General features: G+C 44.6%; 1 protein-coding gene across 3 annotated transcripts in view; it reads right to left on the bottom strand.

The window, feature by feature from the left end:
* LOC119463775 (neogenin-like) overlaps positions 1-22,856 on the bottom strand; it is a 42,761-nt gene that overhangs the window by 6,562 nt on the left and 13,343 nt on the right. Inside the window, exons 7-13 of one of the 3 annotated variants that reach the window (XR_007463518.1) lie at positions 22,185-22,502; positions 19,233-20,163; positions 16,007-16,954; positions 11,738-12,691; positions 10,206-11,153; positions 6,181-7,101; positions 4,039-5,233 (exon numbers count right to left, since the gene is read on the bottom strand). Coding sequence is in view for 1 of the 3 variants with exons in the window: in XM_037724601.2 (XP_037580529.2) it covers positions 19,820-20,163; positions 22,185-22,502 (662 nt within the window). In the remaining 2 variants the exon portion in view is untranslated. Of the gene's footprint in view, positions 1-4,038; positions 5,234-6,180; positions 7,102-10,205; positions 11,154-11,737; positions 12,692-16,006; positions 16,955-18,067; positions 20,164-22,184; positions 22,503-22,856 lie in introns of those variants that run through there. The other 2 variants (XR_007463517.1, XM_037724601.2) reach the window with 2 other exon arrangements.

The following is a 22,856-nucleotide window of genomic DNA, read 5'->3' as shown; positions in this document are numbered from 1 at the left end:
CAGTTTACATTCGCAGTTGTACCGATAAGAACAATGGGAACTGCAACGCTACGTTATACCAGAAGAACTGTATATATCTGCACTGCATTACGCGCGTCACGCAATGCATTCCCAGCTGTCACCATAGGTAGGCCGCGGGTGCAGCGCACGGCAGAAGAGGCTGCCATATGCTAATGTTAGAGCGCGCGCGATCGTGCCCGTAAGGCCGATCCCGTGTATCGGCAACAGCAGTGCCTCTGACCGTCTACCACAGCGATCACTAGGCAATACTTGCAAGTGTAGAGTCGTCCGTGAAACTGTGAGTGCGTGCGTGTAATCAACGGATACGTGATCTAAAATAAAGGCTATGCAACTTAACGAAATGTGTCTTCATTCAACTTCACCATTAAAAAAATACAACCCTATAGAAGCAATCGAATAACATAGGCATCGCATTGGGTCGCTCAGCATTTCTTGGGTTCGTTGCGTGGTCGTAGGCTTTGGACTTTGATACAGTTTGCATGGGAGAAAGCTTCGCGTTCAACCATTTTTCTTTAACAAAGATGGTTTGATTTTACTCAAATGATGCCCGGAGATCAATCATAGATCTTGGAATAGTACACTTCTTAAAAGTGTGTTGTCTGCTTTAAGGCGTTCTCCAATTTACATTCGTAAACTCACTTTATTTGACAACATTAGGGCGGCGCTAGGTGATTCATTCTTGACAACATCAACCTGTTGTCTTTTGAGTCGCAGATGCAGCCAAAAGAGCATGGATGCGTTCACACGCACCGGCATGATCCATTACTGCTTTAGAATTTCGATTTGTTATTGTCCGGTTTCTTCCCTGATGGTTCTCGATCTACTGGCGTATTTGTTGTGAAAGCTAGATAGTAATCCGTTACCTCGCTTCGCGCAAAACACCATTGGAGATTTAAAAAAGCCTGTATTGCCAAACTAGTTTTGCCTTGCTGGCTCATTTTTTGTAGCATTCAGAAAATTTCAATGGAGTTTGCCGGGCGATCTATTTACATGATCATAATAGGAAATAGAATTAACATCTATCAAGCGCTGATGTGTAAGACAAAACAACAACAACACTATAGTCTTTAACGGAGTATTTTTTTCATAAGAAGCACCTTTTCTCATTCGCAAAGCAGCTTAGAAAACACACAATATTAGGAACTGAGCTCCCGAAGATTTTTATTGACGAGAAATTTTATTTTCATAATTAATTAAAATAGTTTTCTTCCCCGACATTCCTGTACAACTTGCACGCTTTCTTTTTGGAATTTCTTATAACACTGAGATAAGCTCTATAGCGACAGAAGAGCAAAATTGTTGGGCAGGCTAATGTGCATAACTTCTGTAAATGTGTTGTACCGGTGGATAAGAACAGAACGTTTTTATGAATGACAACTTTGATTTTATTCTACCCAGGACAGCGCGAATTCAACACTGTTGTCCACGATAGCAGTGATCTCCACGCATCTTAAGAAGCCTCAACAGTATCAAAGGAGGCGCTGGCATTGCAAATAACGCCGTTTCATTTATCAATGCAGCGGTAGCTGTCTCTCAGTGCAGGTTCCAAACGCAGTGGACACGAAAAATGGTCAGGTTTTGGTTTTGCTTGAACAGGTAAGACGCGTTTAATTTCCACCAATTTCACGCATATGAATAAATTTTGAACGCGAAAAATTATTTCATACCCTGACGCACCTATTGCAGTATAATTATTTGTCGTACACATCCCACAAAGAAGAAGGTACACTTTACTAAGCTGACAAATCTTTAACTGGAAAATAAAATGCACCCATTCCTTGAGGCAGCACTCACTATGAAAGTACTACAGCTGCAACTCATTTCAGGCGACGTTTTTTACTACACCCATAGTGTGTTTCTTTTACACGTAAGGGATGGCAAGATAGTCTAACACGCGTCTCTTTAGGCTTTTCAGTGCCATGGACGAGTCGCACTTGGTTACATTTTTTTTTGCGGTAAGGGTCAACTAGGAGTCGGTCACGCCCATGAGATTCGGGCGCTCTTTCTAAGAGGCACTAACGGGCCGGGCCGGTGCAATCTATTCTGGCGAGTTCCCTCTTTGGCCACTTGGGGCCTTATAGACTCCGTTGGTCTACGTTCGTCTCGTAAAGAGATTAAAAATGGTGACTGCCAGTTGTGTGTTGCCGCGCCCGTCGCGAAAGCGAGGCTTTCACTTGATTCATTGGTCCAGCTGCAAAGATGTTTCCCTTTGCATGAAAGCACTAACAGTGATAGGCAGTGTTTTCATTGCTATAAATATATCCGGTGGCTCTGATGTCGCCGACTGCGATAATATTTATGATACGGCGACGCACTGAACAAAGTTATATTATCTAAACATACTACCAGCACCTCCTCGATTTGCATATTGTGTATTTTTAGACACAACAGTGAATTTACTACCCCGTGTCATATATAAATCGTATCTGCAAAAAAATGATATCCAGATGTACAATAAAGGGTGTCATTTTATAAGTATATTTTTAGATTGTTGCCGGCACTTAGAGGGTTGTGAAACCGCACATCATTAGCTTCTGCGATGGTGCTGTGTAATTACTGATTGAATATTGATAACAGCTTCGATGAGATTTCACTCTTCCAGCCTGTTTTGTGCGGGGAGCTATATGAACGCAGTGAGAGCCACGACGATCTTCAAATCGCTAAATACAAGGACATGCCAGTTTTGCCCGTGATAATAAAATAATGCGACTAAATGAACCTATTAGTATAAGTTTTTGTTTTCACATTAATATTTCGTGGGGGAAATAGTAGAACTTACGAACACTCGAGTTGAACCGAGAGAAACATGTTAAATGGCCGCAGGATGAGGAGATAGACAGCAAAGGCAGGAACGTCGAACCAGACGCGCATCTGGTTTACTACCCTAGCTACGCACGGGGAAGGGGGCTAAGGGATGAAAATAAAGCAAACGGTGGAAGAAGGCAGTAGCAGTAAGAACACGTACGACTTTACATCACGCCTTCAATCGTTCACTGAGGCAAGTCGATTTCACAAACTGTAACAATGTCCATTTCACCTTGCAAAACTGCGACGGTCTATGGTCCAGGGACCTTGGTCTCTGAAAATTTTCTAAGATCTGTACAGTTTAACACACTCAAAAGAATGGAGCGTTCGATGTTATAATGATAACAGAAGCACAACACGCGTTCTATCGTCTCTTCACAGTTGCTGGAGTCACAGATAGGCGTCTCTGACGTGCCGACAAGGCATGAGTCGGCGTTCGTTAAAGCCACGGCTAACCAGAAGCACCGCAGTAAAGTTTCATCATGATGGATGAAGTGCGATGAAATTTCCGGCTTCAACGAAGGGTCAAGTTTATGGCGACGGCAGGTCGAGAATCTCGGGGTGTTCCACCTTTGCATTTTGGCGTGAGCAAGCAAATAAAGACCCCTCGTAGCATCTACTCTTCAGAAAGGTGTGGGAACTGTCTGGGTTTCTTGATCGGCTGACTGGGCGACATCATTAACGAGGTCATTAAGGACGATGCCACAGTATACAGGCAGCCATTCCAAGATGAAGTCATGTTCCTTCAAGAAGGCTCGATGGAGAACATTTCTTGTCTCAGACAGCGATTGTACGTTGGTCTTGCGTAGTAAGGCTTACTGTAGACTCTGAAATGCTGCCTTGCAATCATAAGAAAACTACCCACTTTCAAGTTTGTGCTTGCACGATGTAATAACAGCAGCACGCATGGCGGCAAGTTCAATGGCCCTAGGCATTGTCATGTGGTACGTTTGGAATTTGATTTTGACTTGTGAGGCCGCGGTGAGTGCATCGGCTCTGGAGCTTGCGGCAGAGCCGACCGATCTATCGGTTTAAATCTGCGTTCGTGGTCCATACGCCTCATTCAATAATAACAATGTCATCTGCCATAGGGCCACTGCTGAATGACGGGACTTCGTAATTCCAGGAATCGTGAGGCGTTCTTGTGACTGCCTAGCTCCTTTGGGTTGTCCTATATCTAGAAGAACATTATCCTGCTCTGGTTTCAAAAAAAGACACAACGTTCTTATATCGATGGTAATCGAGCAGCGTTTCAGACGGGACGAAGCAAACACGACAGACACCGTGCTGACTAACAACCAGTGTTTATTGCATTTGAAAGGCAACATATAGTAAAGAGGATCTCGGCAAGGAACAAAAAGACAAAATCATCTTAAGTCACTATTGCCGGGAGGCTGTTGTCTGTTGCCCGTCGCCTTTACTTCGACCTATCTTATACACGGTCCAATTACCTTCTAAGAATGCCCCAACGATCAGCCAGTTCAGCACGCTCTTGCAGTTTAGTTCGTATATAGGCTATCTGCCGATAGCTTTAGGGGCCCCTGTGAAGCTTGTTATCCGAACTTATGCAAATGCTAGATGCTCCCTTTACAATGTACGTTTCATTGCATATTGATTAGGATAATTCGATGATTTACGTGTGTTATATCTGAAGGAGATATGCAATCTTCGCGCAATACTATTTTGTTGGTGTCTCCAAAGTGTGCTGAAACCTTTTGCTTAAAACGTTTTGTAGAAATTTGATTTCACTTCGCATGAGATATAGCTATCCCCACCTGTCCTTCAATGGTATGGCAATCGTGCTCAACAAACGCTCTCACTTCCACCACGTAATCTTTTCCTGTCGACGCAGATTGCAAGAACATAATTCTTCCCACATCCGATGTCGTCTTCCGGCTTTGGCAAGCTGGCTTTGAACTGAAAGCAGTGACGGTCGCGGCGTCATTCAGGGGGCACAAAACCACTAAATATCCGGTAACCGGTGCACCGCCGGTATCACTGGGAGGTTTCCATGTTACCAAGGCCTTTAATGAAGTGTCATTCACTGCGAGAACATCGAGTGTCAGGTTTTCAGGTGCGCCGCTGGGCAGTGGATTTGTGGTTCCTTCGCCAGTGGTTAGCGCTAAAACAGAGCGGTTTTTACGGGATTCACTCAAGGAAATCACATAAACGATGTATGGCGTATAGGGTTCAAGATCGGTAATGACAAACTCCCGTTCATGCTCTTCTGGCGCAAATGAGACGTTTCTGGCTGTGACTTCACTGGCGATGTTGGCGCGCTTGGGTCTCCAGGATACGGTGTACTCCTCCGGAGTCCTCGCATCGATGCTACGCCGTAGCCACTTAACCTCAAGGGCGCTGGTGTTAAGGGCTTTCACTGAGACTTCAGGCGTGTAGTCTCTGGTGTCTGTTGTGGTGAGGTGATGGGAAAAAGCCAGATGAAAAAGATGCTAGCTCGCGTGAATCTTTCGTTTAGCCATGCTTATGAAATACGTTTTCCGGAAGAATACATGTGGAAAAATGAAGACAGTGTTCATGACGTTGACAGTGCAGCGATCACTGCGTCATAGTTTGTGGATCGTGCATTAAGAAATCTAATTCTTTCAAAATAAAGAAGTCGCATTTATTTCTTATGCTAGATTCTGTAGTTATGGCAGTTATTATACAATAATACCAGCAGATCTCTGAGAACGTTTATATTCTGCAAATACTTCGCCGAATCGTAGTTTAAGTGATATCAGAGATATTCTTCGCAGATATTCTCCTTCGTAGTTATTAAAATGAAACTAAATTAAAGTTTAGTACCAGGAACTCGTAGTGCATTACAAAGAAACGTGATCACGTTTTTGCCAGTTCTGCATGACCACTACGTCTAAGTGCCATGATGGCTCATTTCAGAAGTTCATGCACTGAACGAGCATTTAGTGGAGCTTAGTCACCAAATTCTCATAGGATTTGAATAGTTTGGTCATAGAGTGCGCCATTTTATTTCAATACTGTTTCAGCTTTCAAATGTTATCATTTGTCAGATATAATGTATCAGTTGGATACTCACTTTTTTATTTTTGTTTGAAAGGATCTCGTTTTATGCACTTTGATACGACACGAATACTTTCATAACAAACAATTCATTGTATTTAGTTCGGTAATTTTTTTCTATGCACCGTACTTAGAATATCTATTATTTAAGGGTAGGCGATGTAAAATAAAATCAGAGGGACCGTTCGCTAACCAAGATTTTACGTCTACATAAAACAAAGTCCTTCCGAATTGCTCCGTAAAGCACTCGTGCAGCATGCGAACGTAAGTTTTGAGAACAAGTGGTGAGGTTCAGCGCAAAAGCAGGCTACTCACCAATTGGGAGAGTCTTGAACTCGATAGTGGTGTTGCCTGCACAGTGCCACCGCTCTCTTCTGACGAGGCACGTAGCAACGTCCGCAGAATAGTTCGTGTTCGGCTCCAGTCCGTCGAATGTCAGCTCCGTCAGGTTAGTAGTCCTTTCCATCTCGGGCTTCGATGAAACGCTGAAGATACTGACGTAGTAGAAAATTTTATAGTCGTCAAATCCCACCGGTTCACGCCAATAGAGAGTCACGCGGGTAGCGTTGAGGTCAGCGCGGAGCGTGTGCCGCAGCTCAGGCACAGGGGGCGCTGGAGTGTCGAACCGTTCAGAAGCTGCTTCTCCTTCGTCAGTCCCGTTGTCGCTTCGGCTCACTATAGCTCTTACTTCAACATGATAGTCAGTGAGGCCACTTAATCCGGTGAAGACTGCTTTCTCTACGCCTGCGGATATTTCTTTACGTTCGCAGTTCTGAAACTCTTCGTTTGTGTCGTTGCCAATTACGACGCACAGTTTCACAGCATATCGCCGCACTGGCGAGTCTTCAAGGCGCACTGGAAAGGCGTCCCACGTGACAGTCACCTCAGAAGAGTTTATTTTGTACTCGGCGTGTAAACCTTGCGGTTTCAGGTAAGGGTTCGGTTGCGTGCTCGCTGATACCTGCTCAGAGTCTGTCCTGTCCATCTCATTTTCTTCGTAGATTCTGGAGACGTTTACGTGGTAAGTACTGTTAGGTTCTAAATTATGAATGACAAATCTCGTCGAATTGGCCGGCAAGGACTCATTATGGACTGACGATTCTTCTGGAGATGTTTCCTCCTCCTTCCACCAAGTAAGCAGGTAGCTCTCGAATGGGGTTGCGTTTGTCAACGGCAAGGGCCATGTGATGACGAGAGCAGAGCTGTTGATGGCTTTGACGTGCAGGTGAATTGGTTCTTGGGGATATCTGAAACGAGAGACAAAGTGTTTACGGAGCACGAACAAAAACGACGCATCAAAGTTACTGGAAAGAATTGCATCTTAAAACGGGTAATAAATTGCTACAAGGTACGATAATCCTCCCCCGACCCTAGTTCCAATTTAAATTGTAACCTAGTTCACTCTTCCATTCTCATGTTATAGCTTGGGTAGCACACTACAGTCGCCCGCTGCAGTACACGGCCCCTGCAGAGTCCTCAGTAGATATTCTAGGGGCCCATGGGGATGGCCAGTATGCGTTCCACTGACAAGCAGAGTCGTTCAAAACACGGAGTGAGACTTGCGGCTAACCATTAGCCATACGTTGTAGTATCAATTGGGGTTCTTTCTCCATCGGCACTATAAATGTAAAGTTGGTGATATAAAGATATCGTAACTTTAATTGCGAAATGAATTACATGGACACTCTAGGCGAATTTGTGGTCGTCGGCATGGCCGTTACGGTGATGTTCTGCATACATTTAAGTATATGTATTCGATATCTTTATGTCGCACATGCAAGGCCGGTGCTGTACTTTTCTAACGCTGAAGTTTGCGTAGCCACGCCTTATGCTCTGGGCCACTGATCAATAATTTTTCAGTAGGCGAAACAGCGGTCGCTCCGGCGTTCCAATAAAGTCACGGCGCAGGGCACGGTGCCCATGCGCCGTTTCAAGTTCGGTTGTGGAGAACTGGAGGAGGCGCGTGGTGCGCTCGTCGCCCAGGCTCACCGGTTCAACGCCATCTGCATGGAACATCCGCCGCTAGCCATTTGTAAGCGTGAATGCGTGCGCTTACTTCCCAAATTTCGAAGCAGTGACACAAACAGCAGTCTGCGGACTCGTGGCAAAAGTGGGTGGCAGAAAGAAGCGCCATATATCATCGTGCTCACCGTCACAAGAAGTGCGCATCCTTATGTCTGGACCAAGCGAAGCATGCATGCTTGACGTTGCTCACACGTCGCATTCAGTTGATTTTTTTTTTTGGCGAACGCAAAGCAAGTAGCTGGGACAGTCCGGAAATATTGACGGCACAATGTTTGGCAACAAAACAGGCTGTTTCGGCTTGTCTAGAAGGACTTCGTCCTACAGTTCTGTGTCGCTCTCCGATAAGGGCTTCTCGCTAACATAGCCGCGATGCACCAGCTCTCGATCTTTCCTTGGGATTGCACGAGCCCCACACTTGCCACCATACCGTGTCACTAAGAACCTTAAAGGGTAAATACTTATTTTCTTTGCAGGATGCGCAGCCACTGTTGCAGTTGAACACAACACATTTCCACCGCATACTCAAATGGCAAGGATGGAAAGCGCTCGCCTTTCTATAAACGTGAAAAAAGCGAACGCATGTTTGAGAAACTAGCGCCGCCGGCTCAATACTGAAGCCCCACCGAACAAGAGAGACAGAAACCCTGAAAACAGCCAAGAAAACTGGGACAGCTTGCTTATCGGAGCACATCGCGCCCTAGCTAATCCTCGCTTTGCCTCTCAAGGTCGCCTACAGACATTCACCCACGCACGCACACCTAATGCGAGCGATTGCATTCGTGGGGCCGAAAGACGTCGTCTGCTCAGTGATACTGTTGGTACCTCATGTCAGGGACAGCGCGGCATTCAATTTGAGCAGTACTAAGCATGCTGCTAAAATGCCCGTTGCTTGTGTTTACTTACATTATCGATTGAAATCTGGGAAAATTGATAACATACAGGACAATATTGCCATTTGAGTGCATCGCCCTCATAGGATAGTATGTAATCAGTGGGAACACGCCTGCCGCGTCAACTGTCGTGCGGCGACAAAACTGCATTTCCTCCTCACCAAACCGCGATGCAATCGCCCCGCAGGCCCGCGATGTCGCAGCCGGATAGATTCCCCTCCTAAAATACTTCTTTTTTCGTGCTCTTGGCTAAATTGGTCCTCAGAATTGCAGTTCGCGTATAGTTAGAGCACAGCCGGAGGAATTCAAGCGTGATGCCTAACCTCGCTATCAGTGTGACTGCGTCGCCCCTCATGCAAAACTGCCAATTTTTTTAAACATCACTACTATGAAATGGTTGTTACTACATTGTTTTAAATAAATAAATGCATACAAAAGTGGCCATTGTTTGACTAGGAGCGGTTTCAATGATATGCCGCGTCTAAACGTCTTGAGGCTAAAGTGTCAGTGTAAAGAATGAATTCTATCGTGGCGTTTACCCACAGAAAGCAACACATCGCTAATGAGTGACTCTGTAATGATAGGGGATTAAAGCACGATACGTGAGCGCATATAGATTTAGCGACACCAGAATCCAGCTACCGCAGGTGGGTGCTCGGAAGCAGAATGCCTTATCCACTGAGCAGCGTGATGACGGGCAGCGGAAAGGAAAAGCAGTCCAAAGCGGATGAGGCCTAAATGGAGTGATTGAATCTCTAGGCTCGCATGTATAACTGACAGTGTAAATAAGCGCTAGTTAAGTAAAAGAGCAAGACAGTGTAATTTGTAGCACACTAGCAGTTAACCTCACTCTGAGGCCGACAGCAAACTGGGTTTTGACGAAAAGTTGCAGCTTCATTCTAGAATTTCTTAGCGTACACTGAATAGAAACCCTGCGCTCATTGTGACATCCTAACCAAATTACCTTGAAGAAACAATATTAAAACGTACAAAGTTCCCAAATTCCACTGAGAGAATTGCGTCAGTATGAAATGCATTCAGGGGAGGAGAATTACCTCTGCCCCTATCATTTTTTTTCCTGCAGTCGGAGGTTACGAAAGCTTATAGAACATTATATGCTGGACGCCGTCGTCACAACTTTTTTCGATAATAGTGAGAAGAATGGTCAGTACATGTATTTAAGAGCGTAGGACCTTGAAAATTTGTGACAGGCTGTAGGAAACTAACGAGACGCGAAGAAACCAGACAGAGAGCACAGTCCTTTTTTTTAACTTGGAATAAGCGTGGAGCACGTTTGATATATTGAACCATGATTTCAGATGCTGAAATGCAGAAATACTATGTGTAGTATGTTGAGATTGATAATAAAGCAGAATTCTCTCATTGATTTTATCTCCATATGATTATAAATATTTTTACCCCAACATTGGAACTCACCTTTCGAAGATGTCTTGAATAAAGTGCTACTGGAGTTTCCACACTTCCTTCGAGTCCCACTCACGATGCATGTGGTTATGGATACAGTGTACTCTGTAGAAGCCTCAAGCTTTTCGAATGTCGTTTTTGAACTGTTCAGTTCGCTTTTGAAGAGAATAATACCAGAAGTTTCTTCCGTCAGCACAACTTCGTAAACCACATCATAACCTGCAAGTGCCTGAGGGCTTGTCCAGGATATGTTGACGGATGTCCCTTCGAATGCTTTTGACAAATTTGGGTTTTCAATGACTGGTATCGGTGGCGGACTTGTCTCAGCAACAATCGTCACTACCTCTCCTTTGACCACTCGGCCGTTGTTGGTCACATACGCCGTTATCTCGACCACATACTCGCTGAAGCTTCTGAGCCCCGAGGCCTCAATCCGGAGGGACGACTTAGATATATTGAACGTTCGGCAGCCGCCTGTTCTTTTCAGAGTTTCTTCACGAGGACATATTGACACGATGTATCCTTCAATTGAAGGGCCAGAAGAGATGTTCGGTGCGTTCCAGTTGACTACCAGTGATGACATGCTGCCAGAGGAGCTCGACTGGTAGGCGACGCTTGTCGGCTTTGGCAGTGGCTTGGGGTCAGTGACGGCTTCGCTCCTAGCGACAACTGTTTCCCACTGTGAGCTTCCATCGATGAAGACTTTTGCAACCTCGATGTTGTAAGCCTCGAAAGACTCTAGATTAGTGATGACGAAGCTGGTTGTGTTAATGGGTAGAAAGACTGTGCTTCTTTTTCCAGGCAGTGTGTCATTTGGAAAGCGCTTGGGCGCTGACCAGGAAACCCTAATTCCGCCCAGAGAAGGTTCCATTTGCGCTTGTTGATTCAGAATTATTGCAACGGCCGAACTGTTGACCGTCTCAATCTTCACTAGCTGTTTATCCTGTGCTGTAAAAGAAAGTAAAGACATGAACAGAATTACAAAGTAAGCTGCACATTCTGATGTCTGTTTCAAATGGACGAAGAAGCACAGGACTACAAATTAAAATCTATTCAAGCTTTTTTTAAGTGCACTCCACTTGGCCATAATTGATTAGTAGAAAAATATATGACGTCAAACTTGGCCACTAGAAAGGTCGCCTTGAGTAGTGCCCAAATTACTGCCTTAGAAGCACAAGTGACACCTAAATATTTAAGATATAAAGAAGAGGTGTTGATTAACAAATGAATATGGGGCCAGTAGACACTAGTATATGCGCCCGCTTGAAGAGTCGGCCATTACATAATTTCTAGAAAGTTGCGAAATTAGGAGGATTTAATGGATTTCTATGAGATAAACCAACGGTCATCAGAGATTCTAGCCGCAGTCATAGAGATCAATAAATTTAAAACAACCGTCCAAGATGTTCACACCAGTCAAGAACTAGTTAGTGCCATTAGAGCTCCTGTTCTCGCAAGAAAATACTACTTTCTGTTTTCCAGACCCACAGCCAATACACAGATGCATGAATTGCTTATCATTCTTCACTTACCAAAGGCCGAAGGCTGGACGCTAGCTGCATTCGGTCTCCCGCAGTGCTTTACGCCACCTCTTACAATGCATGCCTCAACGTGTATTGTATACTCCTCTTCCTTGACTTCATGGAAAATCACTTCGGTGGTGGTGACTTCCTTTTTAAAAACTTCCTCACCTGTGCTTTTCAGAATAGCCTTGACTGTGTAAACAGCGCTCCACCTTGAAGCGGATAGGTCAACTCCCGTCCACGATATCCGCAAATTATCGTTACCGACCACTTCCAATTTGATGTTTTCTACCTTTAATAATGGCGTGGGATCTGTGGTGACGAATGTTTCTTTTGGGTTTCCGATGATCACAACACCTTGGTGCACGGTGTAGGCACTTACGAACACTGTGTACGCTTCAAACTTGTTCAAGCCTTCAAGCACCACGACAAAAGTTGTGGATGTCGTGTTGTGCCTCTTGCAAACAATACCTTGCGGTGACTTGCCGGATGTTACAATGGGACACACATCGACATAGTAACCTTCTATTACCGGTCCTGTAAGGTTGGTAGGCGGTTCCCAGGCGATGTTTACGCGTGTCAAGTTGTCAAGGCCACCGGAAATATCGAAGGTCACTCTGACAGGTGGCGCAAACGGTTGTGGCGCTGTCTTACTCTTGGAAATGACAGATACGTTTTTGCTCACGCCGTCTTCTACGTAAAAAATGACAATTTTGACGTCGTAGCTCTTGTAGGCTTCGAGGCCGCTGATGATAAATGTAGTTTCGTTCAAGCCTGCAAAATGAATTCCTAGTGTGCCCATCCTCCGCGGACGCCGATGTATCGTTTGCAATGGAAGGCCACCATAAAATGCGGTATTCAGTGAGGTCCACTTCGTGCGAAAGCACTGGCATCTGCCATGTCACCTTCAGAGCGGTAGAGTTACAGCGACGACACTGAAGTCAGTTGGACGTGGCGTGGCATCTGGAACAATAAAGTTTTGCAGTGGTTATATTTTTTCAATGATGCTTATCTTTGATTTAGGCACTAGAAGGTGTACTTTTTGCAGCGCCACCATCTGAGTGAGTGGACGAGTAATGCGCTTGCACAGGAGGTCTATGTGAAACTACAATTACCATAAGGTGCCAAGTTTGACAACTGCATTGAACTTCAGAGCGCCACGCCCACTGCAGCTGCGCTGTCAACCGGATCATTGACGGACCTTGTCGTACTCTGAGAATACATTTGCGTTTAACACTATAGCATTAAGGGCTCCGTGTCGCAGAAAATCCGGCGTCAGCGGCGGCGTCCGCAGCTCAGAAAATAATCCCGAGTCACCTCGATTACGCAGGCCCTCCGCGTGGCGCAGAGTTGTTTGTAAACTATTTCAATTTCTCAAAGTAAAATCCGTCAGAAAAATCGTAAAGTACGACTTAACCACAACCTACAGACATGATAGCGCCGGATTGAGATTGAAATGTACGAGAAAACATAATTAAGTTACGAGGAAACTCAAACACAAACCCCTTTTGTTTTCCAGCATTTCTACCACACAACGGCGGCGCGCCCGGGTAGATTACTTGCAAAAACACCATCCAGATAGCGCTCGTCTGCTCGGCCTACCTACTGCCTTTTGGACACGCGCGCACCTCGGGGCAACAGCAAACAACGAATAAAAGAATTTAAAAAAAAGCTCCTAGGCCTTCACATTTTAGTATAATACGGCTTATAGCGCCCCTGTAAAAACGTCTTCCGAGCAGTGGATTTGTGTTTAAAAGTGAAGCCGTCTTTAAGGGGATCGGTGCGAGCTTGGTCTTTGTAAGCTGGCTTACCTCAGTTGTGTGTTGCAGTGAAGCCTACTCATAAAAAATGCGACGCGAACGGGTCCCGATAACGCTACCGCTTTCCATTCCTAAAGGCGAAGCTTAAGCCTCCTCCATTTTTTTGGAGTGTTTTGTTGTGCGAACAGTACATATTGCTTAATTCTTTACTGAGAAAGGGCACAAAAGGAAATGATAGTTGTATGATTTGTTTATTTATGTTAACCTTGTCCATAAACCATTACCATATACGTGATAATGGTTTGGTCCTTTAACTAATAAGGCACCTAAACATCTGGTAGAGCCCAGCGCAAAATTTTCAGTACACCGCGGCCATGGTGGTCTGCTGAAGCAGAATGGTGGTCTGCTGCTGGACACGAGGTCCCGGTTCCAAATTCCGACCACTACAATTGCATTTTTGACAATCTATGAAAAAGCGATTTATTATTGAAGGTAATGCACGTTAATAACAGCCGCGATAGCCTGAATTATTCATTTGTTCCTGCTGCGGTATCTCGCATAGCCTACTGTGTTCATCTTGTACATTATACTAGACTTCATTTCTTGCTATTTCATTTGACAAAAATATCGGACGAAAAATTTTACCAGAAGCTCGAAGATTGAGCTTTACTTCTTGGCGGATACAAGGTCAATCCTCGCTTTGTCGTAATGAAAGCTTATTTAGGGGGTTACAGTTTCGTTCTTGCAAAGCTTTTGCACAGTAGTCGATAGAGAGTGTATAGGCACTCACGATCACAGTCTGAGATTGTTGCTTTGTTCCTTCACCTTTCCTCCCACTTTTTACCTATTTCTTTTTTTTACCCCGAGAACCTAGTAGAGACCATTGATACTTTGTGGTTAACCTCCCTGCTATTTTATTTCTTTGCATCTCTATTTGCCGCATGAAAAGCTGCATTTAACGTATTATTACCACCATAAAATAACATTATCTATATTGCTGTGTCCTGGGCAATTTGGACTAAGTAAAGAAAGACAATATTAACACAAATGATGTAAAGGGGTGACTCTCGCAATTTTTCTCACGCCCAGACAGGGGATCAAGGAAATTTCTATTGCACATTCTTCTGCTAACTTTTGTCATATGCGACCAAACACAACGCAAACGTTTTGCTCAGGTATGCCCAAAATAATTTTAAATATATCAGTGCACAACACAGACACTGGCCCTCAAAATAGTGATTTATGCAGGTAACCCTGAGATTTCCGCTCACGATATCAACGCCCGCGTGTCTGCACGAGTGACAACATTTCACCTGTGTGTCTTCAAAAAACGCATGCACAATTTTTATTCAAATGACGGCTTGTCTACAGTCAACGTACTACTTTAAATACTTCGTCAGCAACGCGAAATTCACAAAGCAAGCCTTTCTTTTCAGTGAGAGTCCGGCAACGCATGAACGTTTAGATTTAATTGTAGCTGAAAACATGAGATGGTCGAAGCAGGCGCTCTTTTTTGGGGGTGCTTGCCTGTTAAATCGCCACAATCGTTGACAATGAAAACAGCTATCAGCAGCATTAGCTGCACTTTTCGAACCTGTCTGGCCTATATTAGATCCAGTATCGTGTTACCTTACATAAAACTCTACATCATTTTTTTTAAATTGAACTCTTTGTGTGAAGAAAGGATTGCGTAATAATAAAAAATGAAACACTACCCTGAGGGAAATGGTCAGCAGGGCTCTCCTTTTCAAGTAAATTTGGCAGTTTCGCTGCTTGGGCGGCTTGAATGTGCAGCAGCTGTTTGAAAGCATTTCTAATTTGATTAGCTGCTGACAGGTTCATACATGTTTTTACAGCACAGGTTTTTTTGTCTACAAGGCTGCAATTCCAAAAGCATCCTTTTATGAACTTTCTGTTTATAAACACATCGCAAAGGATAGCCGCGGCAAGATATACTTCGTGATAGTCGCTTAATAATTCTCACTGCACTCAAAACCTTGGTAGGTGCGCAAATTAACGAATTATTTTCTTCGAATTCATCCGTACTGTTTTTTTTCCTTGGGATGAGAGGAAGAAGATGATACGATTCACAGTAGAACAATTCCTAAAATGTATTATTACCGTAATGTACCGCTCTGTAATCATTAAGCAGAATGTTAAAAATGAGGCAATAAGTAAAATGATAATACCGTACGTGTTTTCCAGAAAATTAAGTTCCGTCTAAGCAGCGAACCACATTCGCTTTGCTAAAGCTTCACTGGAGTGACCTTGTACTTGCACTACCTTGGGTGAGTAGAATGCGATATGTCATTGGTAAAAATTTCCATTCGCCGGAGAGTAGCCTCATAAAACGAAGACGTTTTTCTCCAACTGATAAGCTTTCTTTCTGGGAAACCTGCATGTGTTTCTCTCGTTACTTTGTACCACTCTGAGGTGCATGACATTTTTTTTCTTCCTTTCGTAAAACGGAAAACAAATTTGTCATAAATACAGCATTTGTCACGTGAGACACACTAACCTTCCTTCGGTGTCTGGAACCTCGCCTCGCTCACGTCGCCGCACTTGCGCACGTGACCCCTGACGTCACACGCCTTCACCCGCGCTGTGTAGTTCGTGCGCACCTTCAGGCCCGTGAAAGTTGCTTGAAGTGAACTCACGACGGTGCCTTCCATTTCCTCTCCGGTTTCAGTCGAAATCAACTTAACCTCGTACGTTGCGTTGCTGGCTGCGGCATCGACTGCCAAGCTCGACTTCCAGCTCACAACTGCAACACCATCGGCCGAACTGTTCACTTCGACGTCAGAAACGACAAGAAGAAATCTTGCGTCAACACTGATGCGCACTTCCGCAGCTTCACCTTTAACTACGGTGCTTCCAAACCTCGCGTACGCTCTAATCTGAACGACGTACTCAACAAACGGGTTCATATTGCTGACCTCGAAGAGATACTCGGTGGCGACCCGGTTGACTGTGAAGACAACTGAAGGCTTGCCTTCTTCAATGCGTTGAACGAAGACTTCATACCTTTCCAGTTCAGCGTCTTTTGCCGATGTGTATGGCGGGTGCCACGTTACGTTAATGGCAAAATGTGATGAGTTTATTTTGCGTATAGTAAAGTTGGCATCTTCTGGTTGAGCATATGAGTCCGGAGCGGTTGAAGCTTCAATCCGGGCTGCAGCACCTTGCAAGAGAGTGGAGTTCTCTCTGTTAACTCGACGAACTTCGATTACATAGGTGGCCGCCGACTGCAACTCACTGATAATGTGCGAGAAAACCGCACCTTCCAGAAAGATGGATTTCTTATGTGTTTCTGCTGAGTCGTCACTGTCGTTCAATGAAGCGTTGTTTAACCACCACGTAACGTTGTACCCCAACAGCGGTCCATTGGGGTGCAAAGGTTCTTCCCATGTTACGTGTATGGCAGTGCTGTTGGTACTAGTGCGGACACTTGTTGGCTTGCTCGATTCTGCAACATAAGGAGCAAGAATAAATGCTAAATAAATTTTAGACAGCTGGCAGTGTAAGGTGTCCTGTGCTGAAGACTCTACAGTTAACTGTGATGTTCGCGACACGGTCCACTTTACTTAGGCATCATCTTGCTTTTTCGAATATTTAAGCAATTCATGCGTTTTTATTTCTAATACATTCCCATATACACATAATGCGATATATTGAAACCCATATCCGCTCCGGGGAACTTACTAGTATATGCTGCACAATATCTCAAATATGTAATGAACAATATCTAATGAACAATATGTAATAAGCAATATTTGACCATTATATTTTATGCGATTTCAATTGATTCATCACTAACTTCCTCTAATGAAACATCTTTCGTTGCGGAAACCTAGAACAGTGAACCCGCAGACAGAAATTCATAATATGTGCTAGTGCTACTGTGTAATCCTGAGCCGAAAATGATCATCAGTGCGTGTTTTCTCGCGGGGAAGCAAAAGTTAGGCAATTCACGTTCGAAAGCATTTGCTCACCTTTAAAATCAATGGTGACCCCTGTGATGTCTCGGGGAGCCTTGTATTGTCAGTATCAGGAAAGTTAACATGCACTGAATATTTTTCGGTTAAATTTGTGCCATCGTAAATTACCAGGCTGCAGTGCGTGCAAGACTTGTGTTTCCCTGGACCAGCAGTGCAGGTTGTGGTGCCACTTCACCATCGGCAACGATTCGTCAGCCGTTTTTTGCACTAGATGAAGGCAAAACTTTGAGCAGTATTGGTTTCTTCTGCTGACAGGTCTTTTGCCATGCGTCAAAGCTTCATCATCTGTTTAGTTGGCATATAAGCGTCAGTGTATGGAGCGAGGGAGGGAAACTGTTGGAATAGTGCAAGTTTGAAGCGGAAAGCATTCTATCCGCGATGCACACGAACATGTCTGTATGACTTAACAGAAGTGACTTCTCGCCCAGTTGGTCTACGACGCAGGCCAAAGTGTGCATCAAGGACACAGCCGTGCCAGAAATATAATAAACAGGTAATTTTGCGCTACACTATGTGTCCTTTCGTCTTGCATTGCATCACCGTACCTGCTTGGCGACAGCAAAGAAACACAATACACCTAATGGTACAACAGTATGAAGTTTATTTTTCTGTTAAGGGTTTCGGGCCGTGTGCTCATAAAAACGCATATGCAGCAGGTATGAAAACATATAGCTTCGAACATAGCCTTGGACCTTCATTTGCTTACGCGATGAATGGGGTCCTCTTGTTTTTCTATGCACTCGAAGTAGCAATCTTTAGGAGATGTTTCATTAGAGAAACACACAGCAAGTATTTTTTCTAGCAACAGAGAAATTCCGCCCGACACAATTATACGTAAAACACATTGGTGTAAGACAAAGATTTCTGACAATATGTTAACAAGTATGTTTTCAAACACAAGTTTGCAGGCACTCTAAATAAATGCATTCCCACGAGAACATGACATGGCAAGGTTCTTCGCTTGGCAGTAAATGCAAATTTCCGCAGCTCATAGATTTCTATCTACGTCACTATGCAGCTCGAGCTGACATGTTACATTTGCGCCTGTTACAACATTCAGCTTTGAACTTAATGTTTTCAGTTTACGAACAAGATTGCCCATCTGCTCCTGTAATTTATCGCTGTGGGCACACTGAAACAAGAACTGATCTAAGACATTATTTGCGAAGGCTTACTACTGGCACGATCTGCACACCATGTACGATTAGCATGCCGCAGGAAATCTACGCGTACAATTTCTGCTCATCTGCGAAATGTTCACACAATGTTCTGTCCTTTTTTTTCGCATGACACTATCTTTTGGCATTGGACGCTTTTAATCGACCAATGGGTAAGTCTTGTTGCTCTTTGTTCAACATAGGTCTGAATCTATATGGCTAAGCTATGCAACCGTCGACATAGTGCTTTCTTAGGAGTAAAATTTGATTAAAAATTAAGTCGCTTAAACATATTTCTGTTTACACGAGTCTTGCAGAATGTCTTTTTTTGTTCTTGCAGTAATAAACATAAACAAATCAGCATTCCACTATTTTCTACCTAGGGGTTAATATTTATTCGGATAACTATGGCTATCAAATTTTTCCATCTATACTTCTCCGGCTACGGAATAAAACGCAATAGTATCTAGATGATGGAAATTAGAGTATTTTTATAGATTGCGGCATTGCTAAATGCCTTCTGGGGGCCTTCTCTGTGATCCACATTATTATGTAGCCAATGTAGTAGACGGCACATTTGTCGACTGACCTGTCGGCGACGTCCGAATGTCAGCAGCCCTGGCGGTTCCACACTGGCGCTTTGATCCTCGCGTCACGCACGCAGAGACCTGAACACTATAGCTTGTCCACGCTTGAAGCTCTGCGAACAGCGCCCTTGGATCGCTAACAAACACCTGACGCACTTCTGCACCGTTTACACTTAAGAGAGTGGCGTTGTACGTTATTACGAGTTCATTGACTGAGTCCACAGGTTTCCACTCGACATATATGGATGTGGAATTGACTGCTGTTGCGTTGATGTTTGTGACAATAGGTATCTCCGGTGCAGCCGTGCTCACTCTAGTGGTGGCAGATTCTCCCACAACCACACGACCATGGTTCAAGACGTAAGCGTTCACAGCGACAATGTAGTCCTCGAAGTTTTGCACCGCTTCTATCACGTACGACAGCTGCTCCGCAGTCGTGTTGGCGTCCCAGCAGGTAGATGCATTCTGCACGCTGCACACATGAAGCTGATAACCTTCCACGGGTGGATTCACGGTGGCGTTCGGAGGAGACCAGCTACAGGTAAGCTTGGACGTTGTGGCATTAATCTTCACAGCTACGACTGTGACGTTAGTGGGTGGCGGACATGGTTCCGGATCGGTGATACCTTCGGCGTGCGCCGCAGCTCCTTCCAACGTCGTGTTGCCATCTACTGTTCACTCTCGCAACTCGAACAGCATAGGTGGTGTATGGGAGAAGGTTCGATATCCTCAGAGACGTTGCTTCGCCAGCGACAAAGGCACTGTCGCCAGTGGACAGGTCCTCCACATCGTGTGTTGAAGCGCCACCACTCTTCCACCAGCTGACGTTGTAGCCCTTTACTGGCCCGTTCTTATGGCTTGGAGGCTGCCATGTTACCAAAAGAACTGTGCTGCCGATTGTTTTGACGACCAGGCTTGTTGGCTCGCTTGGCTCTGCCGAAAAAGAAAGAACAAAATAGTATGCTCCATCAGCACTCTTAGATACCACAACTTAATGTAAATACATGTGACTACCGCTTTACCACATTCAACATACGAGATATGTATACGGCATGCTGTAAAAAGATTAACTTATACCATAGCCCTTCACGGGGAAGGCATATGGAGAGAGAACGCAAACAATATAATGTAGAAAAATATGCATGCAAGAAAGAATTGCCAAAAAGATAGTCAAACATTTCACCACGGCAGTACTACTTTTTCACAATATCATTTCTGTAGGCTGAACCACAGGCAGAGCTAGAATATACGTACCAGCGGCACCATCAGTGTTGTAGCACCCTTTGCATCAGTATGGTGCTGTGTTCTTTTTTTTTGTGGATGTTCGTCGTTCTACGAATACTCATTCATATTTTAATAATCTCAGGGGTGCAGAAAAGTGACTTTCTGACAAGAAATACGTACACAATCTTACGCCTATGGCCTTACCTATTTCGAGTTTGATGAGTACACATAGTGCAAGATAATGATTTATGGGTTCACAAATCAAGTTCTCGCTTACCCAGCATGAAAAAAACCAACTGGCACATTATCACCATCATCATCATCAGTCTATTTTATGTTCACTGCAGGACGAAGATCTCTCCCTGCGATCTCCAATTACCCCTGCCCTTGCACTTGCTGATTCCAATTTCAACCTGCAAGTTTCCCAATTTCATCACCGCACCTAGTTTCCTGGCGTCCTCGACTGCGCTTCCCTTTTCTTTGCCCCCGTTCTGTAACTCTAATGGTCCACCGGTTTTCTGTAACTCTAAGGTCCACCGGTTATCCACCCTACGCATTAAATGGCCTGCCCAACTCCGTATAATACAACTGGCATGTAATACCACATTATTATGGACCATTGAACTCACCAGCGTCTCTATATATGTTTCATGAATCGCGCTTCGATCATCATGGCACGTTAGGCAACAGAATAAAGAGAAACAGCCCCGAAGTTTTTCTTTTACTTTTGCTTCTTCGATTTAGTTTTCTTTTTTTGTGTGTGTTTTCTTACATTGTTTTTTTTTTGGGGGGGGGGGAGGGGAGGGGCGGGGCAAGTTTATCTCTTTGAGATACGATCAAGTTTCTTCATTTTTTCAGCCTTTTGTTCGTCGCTGTGCCCAATCTAACCACTAGGCTATCAATACGATTTTGTTATTCTTTCTATGAGGACACGTGTTCCCATGCACCCGACACAAATGAGTCAAATGCGCTTGTAGGGCTACGATTTGCCTGTTGCGCTCACGTCAACGCTAGCCGGTCGGGCTCAGTGAGCGCCTAGTCGAGCAGAACCAGCCCGACTGCACCAGTACGCTGGTCTAGCCCGACCGATTTCAAGCGTGTGTGTACATGTAAAAACAGACGTTGGGTCAGTGGTTCGAAAGTAGCCACGAATAATCGGAAACGTTTTCTTATATGTGACCTCGACGCAGGTTATGATTATGACAAAAGCTTATGCACGTCAGGTATCCGTAAATTCTTCCAATCGGTTCACGCAAACGATTCCAAATCGGGCTGTCTCAAACCAGATTTTGTCTCTATGAGTTCTTGTCCAGTTCATGTAAATGTAGCTTATCAGGCGCATGTGCAGACAAGAACTTTCCGCAGTTGCAGGATACAGGCCATTTTCTGCCGATGACTGCGGGAACAAGCGAATGAACTGCCATGATAGCACTGTTCTTATCACATGCTCGGCACCAGTGATATAGTCGTAAGCTTTAACATCTTTAAACTTGGAATCCAGGCATGGGTTGCGCCGACATATGGTGACTAGAGTCAAGGTTATGTACGCTTGCCCAATAACGCGGGTGTGTGAGTGAAAATAACTTTCTTTTTTCTTAATCTACTGCAGCATATAAATTCAGCGTTTATGCCACTGGAATAATGGCGTACTTTTGTTAGTTTGATATTGGTCTATAAGCTGTCGCGAAACGAGAAACGACCTCCGTTCGGAAGATCACAATTGAACTCACCACTTGGTGTCGTAGACACAGCAATGGCAGCCACGTCCCCCTCAGCAGTCTTTTCGTCCGGAAGGTTGTTGAAGGCGCTGACTTGCACTTGGTATTTCGCGTACGCTTCCAGGCCGTAGAATGAGTGGTTCTGCGTGTTCTTGTTAAGTGTCTTGTGACGGCTGATGAGTCCGATAGCGGGGCATGTTCCAAGCTCAGGACATATGCGCACGCGATATCCGGCCAAAGGACCAGCAGGATCAAGCGGCGCCTTCCAAGAGACGTCTACCGCCGTCGCCTTTGTTCGTACCACTTTGAGTTCCATTGGTCTGCTGGGATCTGCAAGAGTACGCATGGGACTTACTTCCTAATTAAACACTAAACGTTCCAAGAAAAAGAAAGCCGATATAGTTCATAACATTAAGTCGTATACCTACGGCAACAAAGGGGATAATTATTGGCCCTTATTTATTAAGAGCCCATAAAGACGGCTTGTGGCCGTCTTAAACCCCGCGTACTATCAATGAGTGATCTACCGCTTCCTCGTTGAAGTTTAATAAATTTGTTCTAACAGCAGGTGGGCTGGACGCATGTTTCGAGATTCATTGTACGTACCTGACAAATTATTCGCTCGCCGCTGGAATGTAGTCGTCGCTAGGACATGTAAGCATGTCACTACGTGCTGCTTGATTT

Source organism: Dermacentor silvarum, chromosome 9 (genome assembly GCF_013339745.2).
Source record: "Dermacentor silvarum isolate Dsil-2018 chromosome 9, BIME_Dsil_1.4, whole genome shotgun sequence".
Taxonomy (NCBI): Eukaryota; Metazoa; Arthropoda; class Arachnida; order Ixodida; family Ixodidae; genus Dermacentor; species Dermacentor silvarum.
This window is presented reverse-complemented; position numbering and strand designations above follow the sequence as displayed.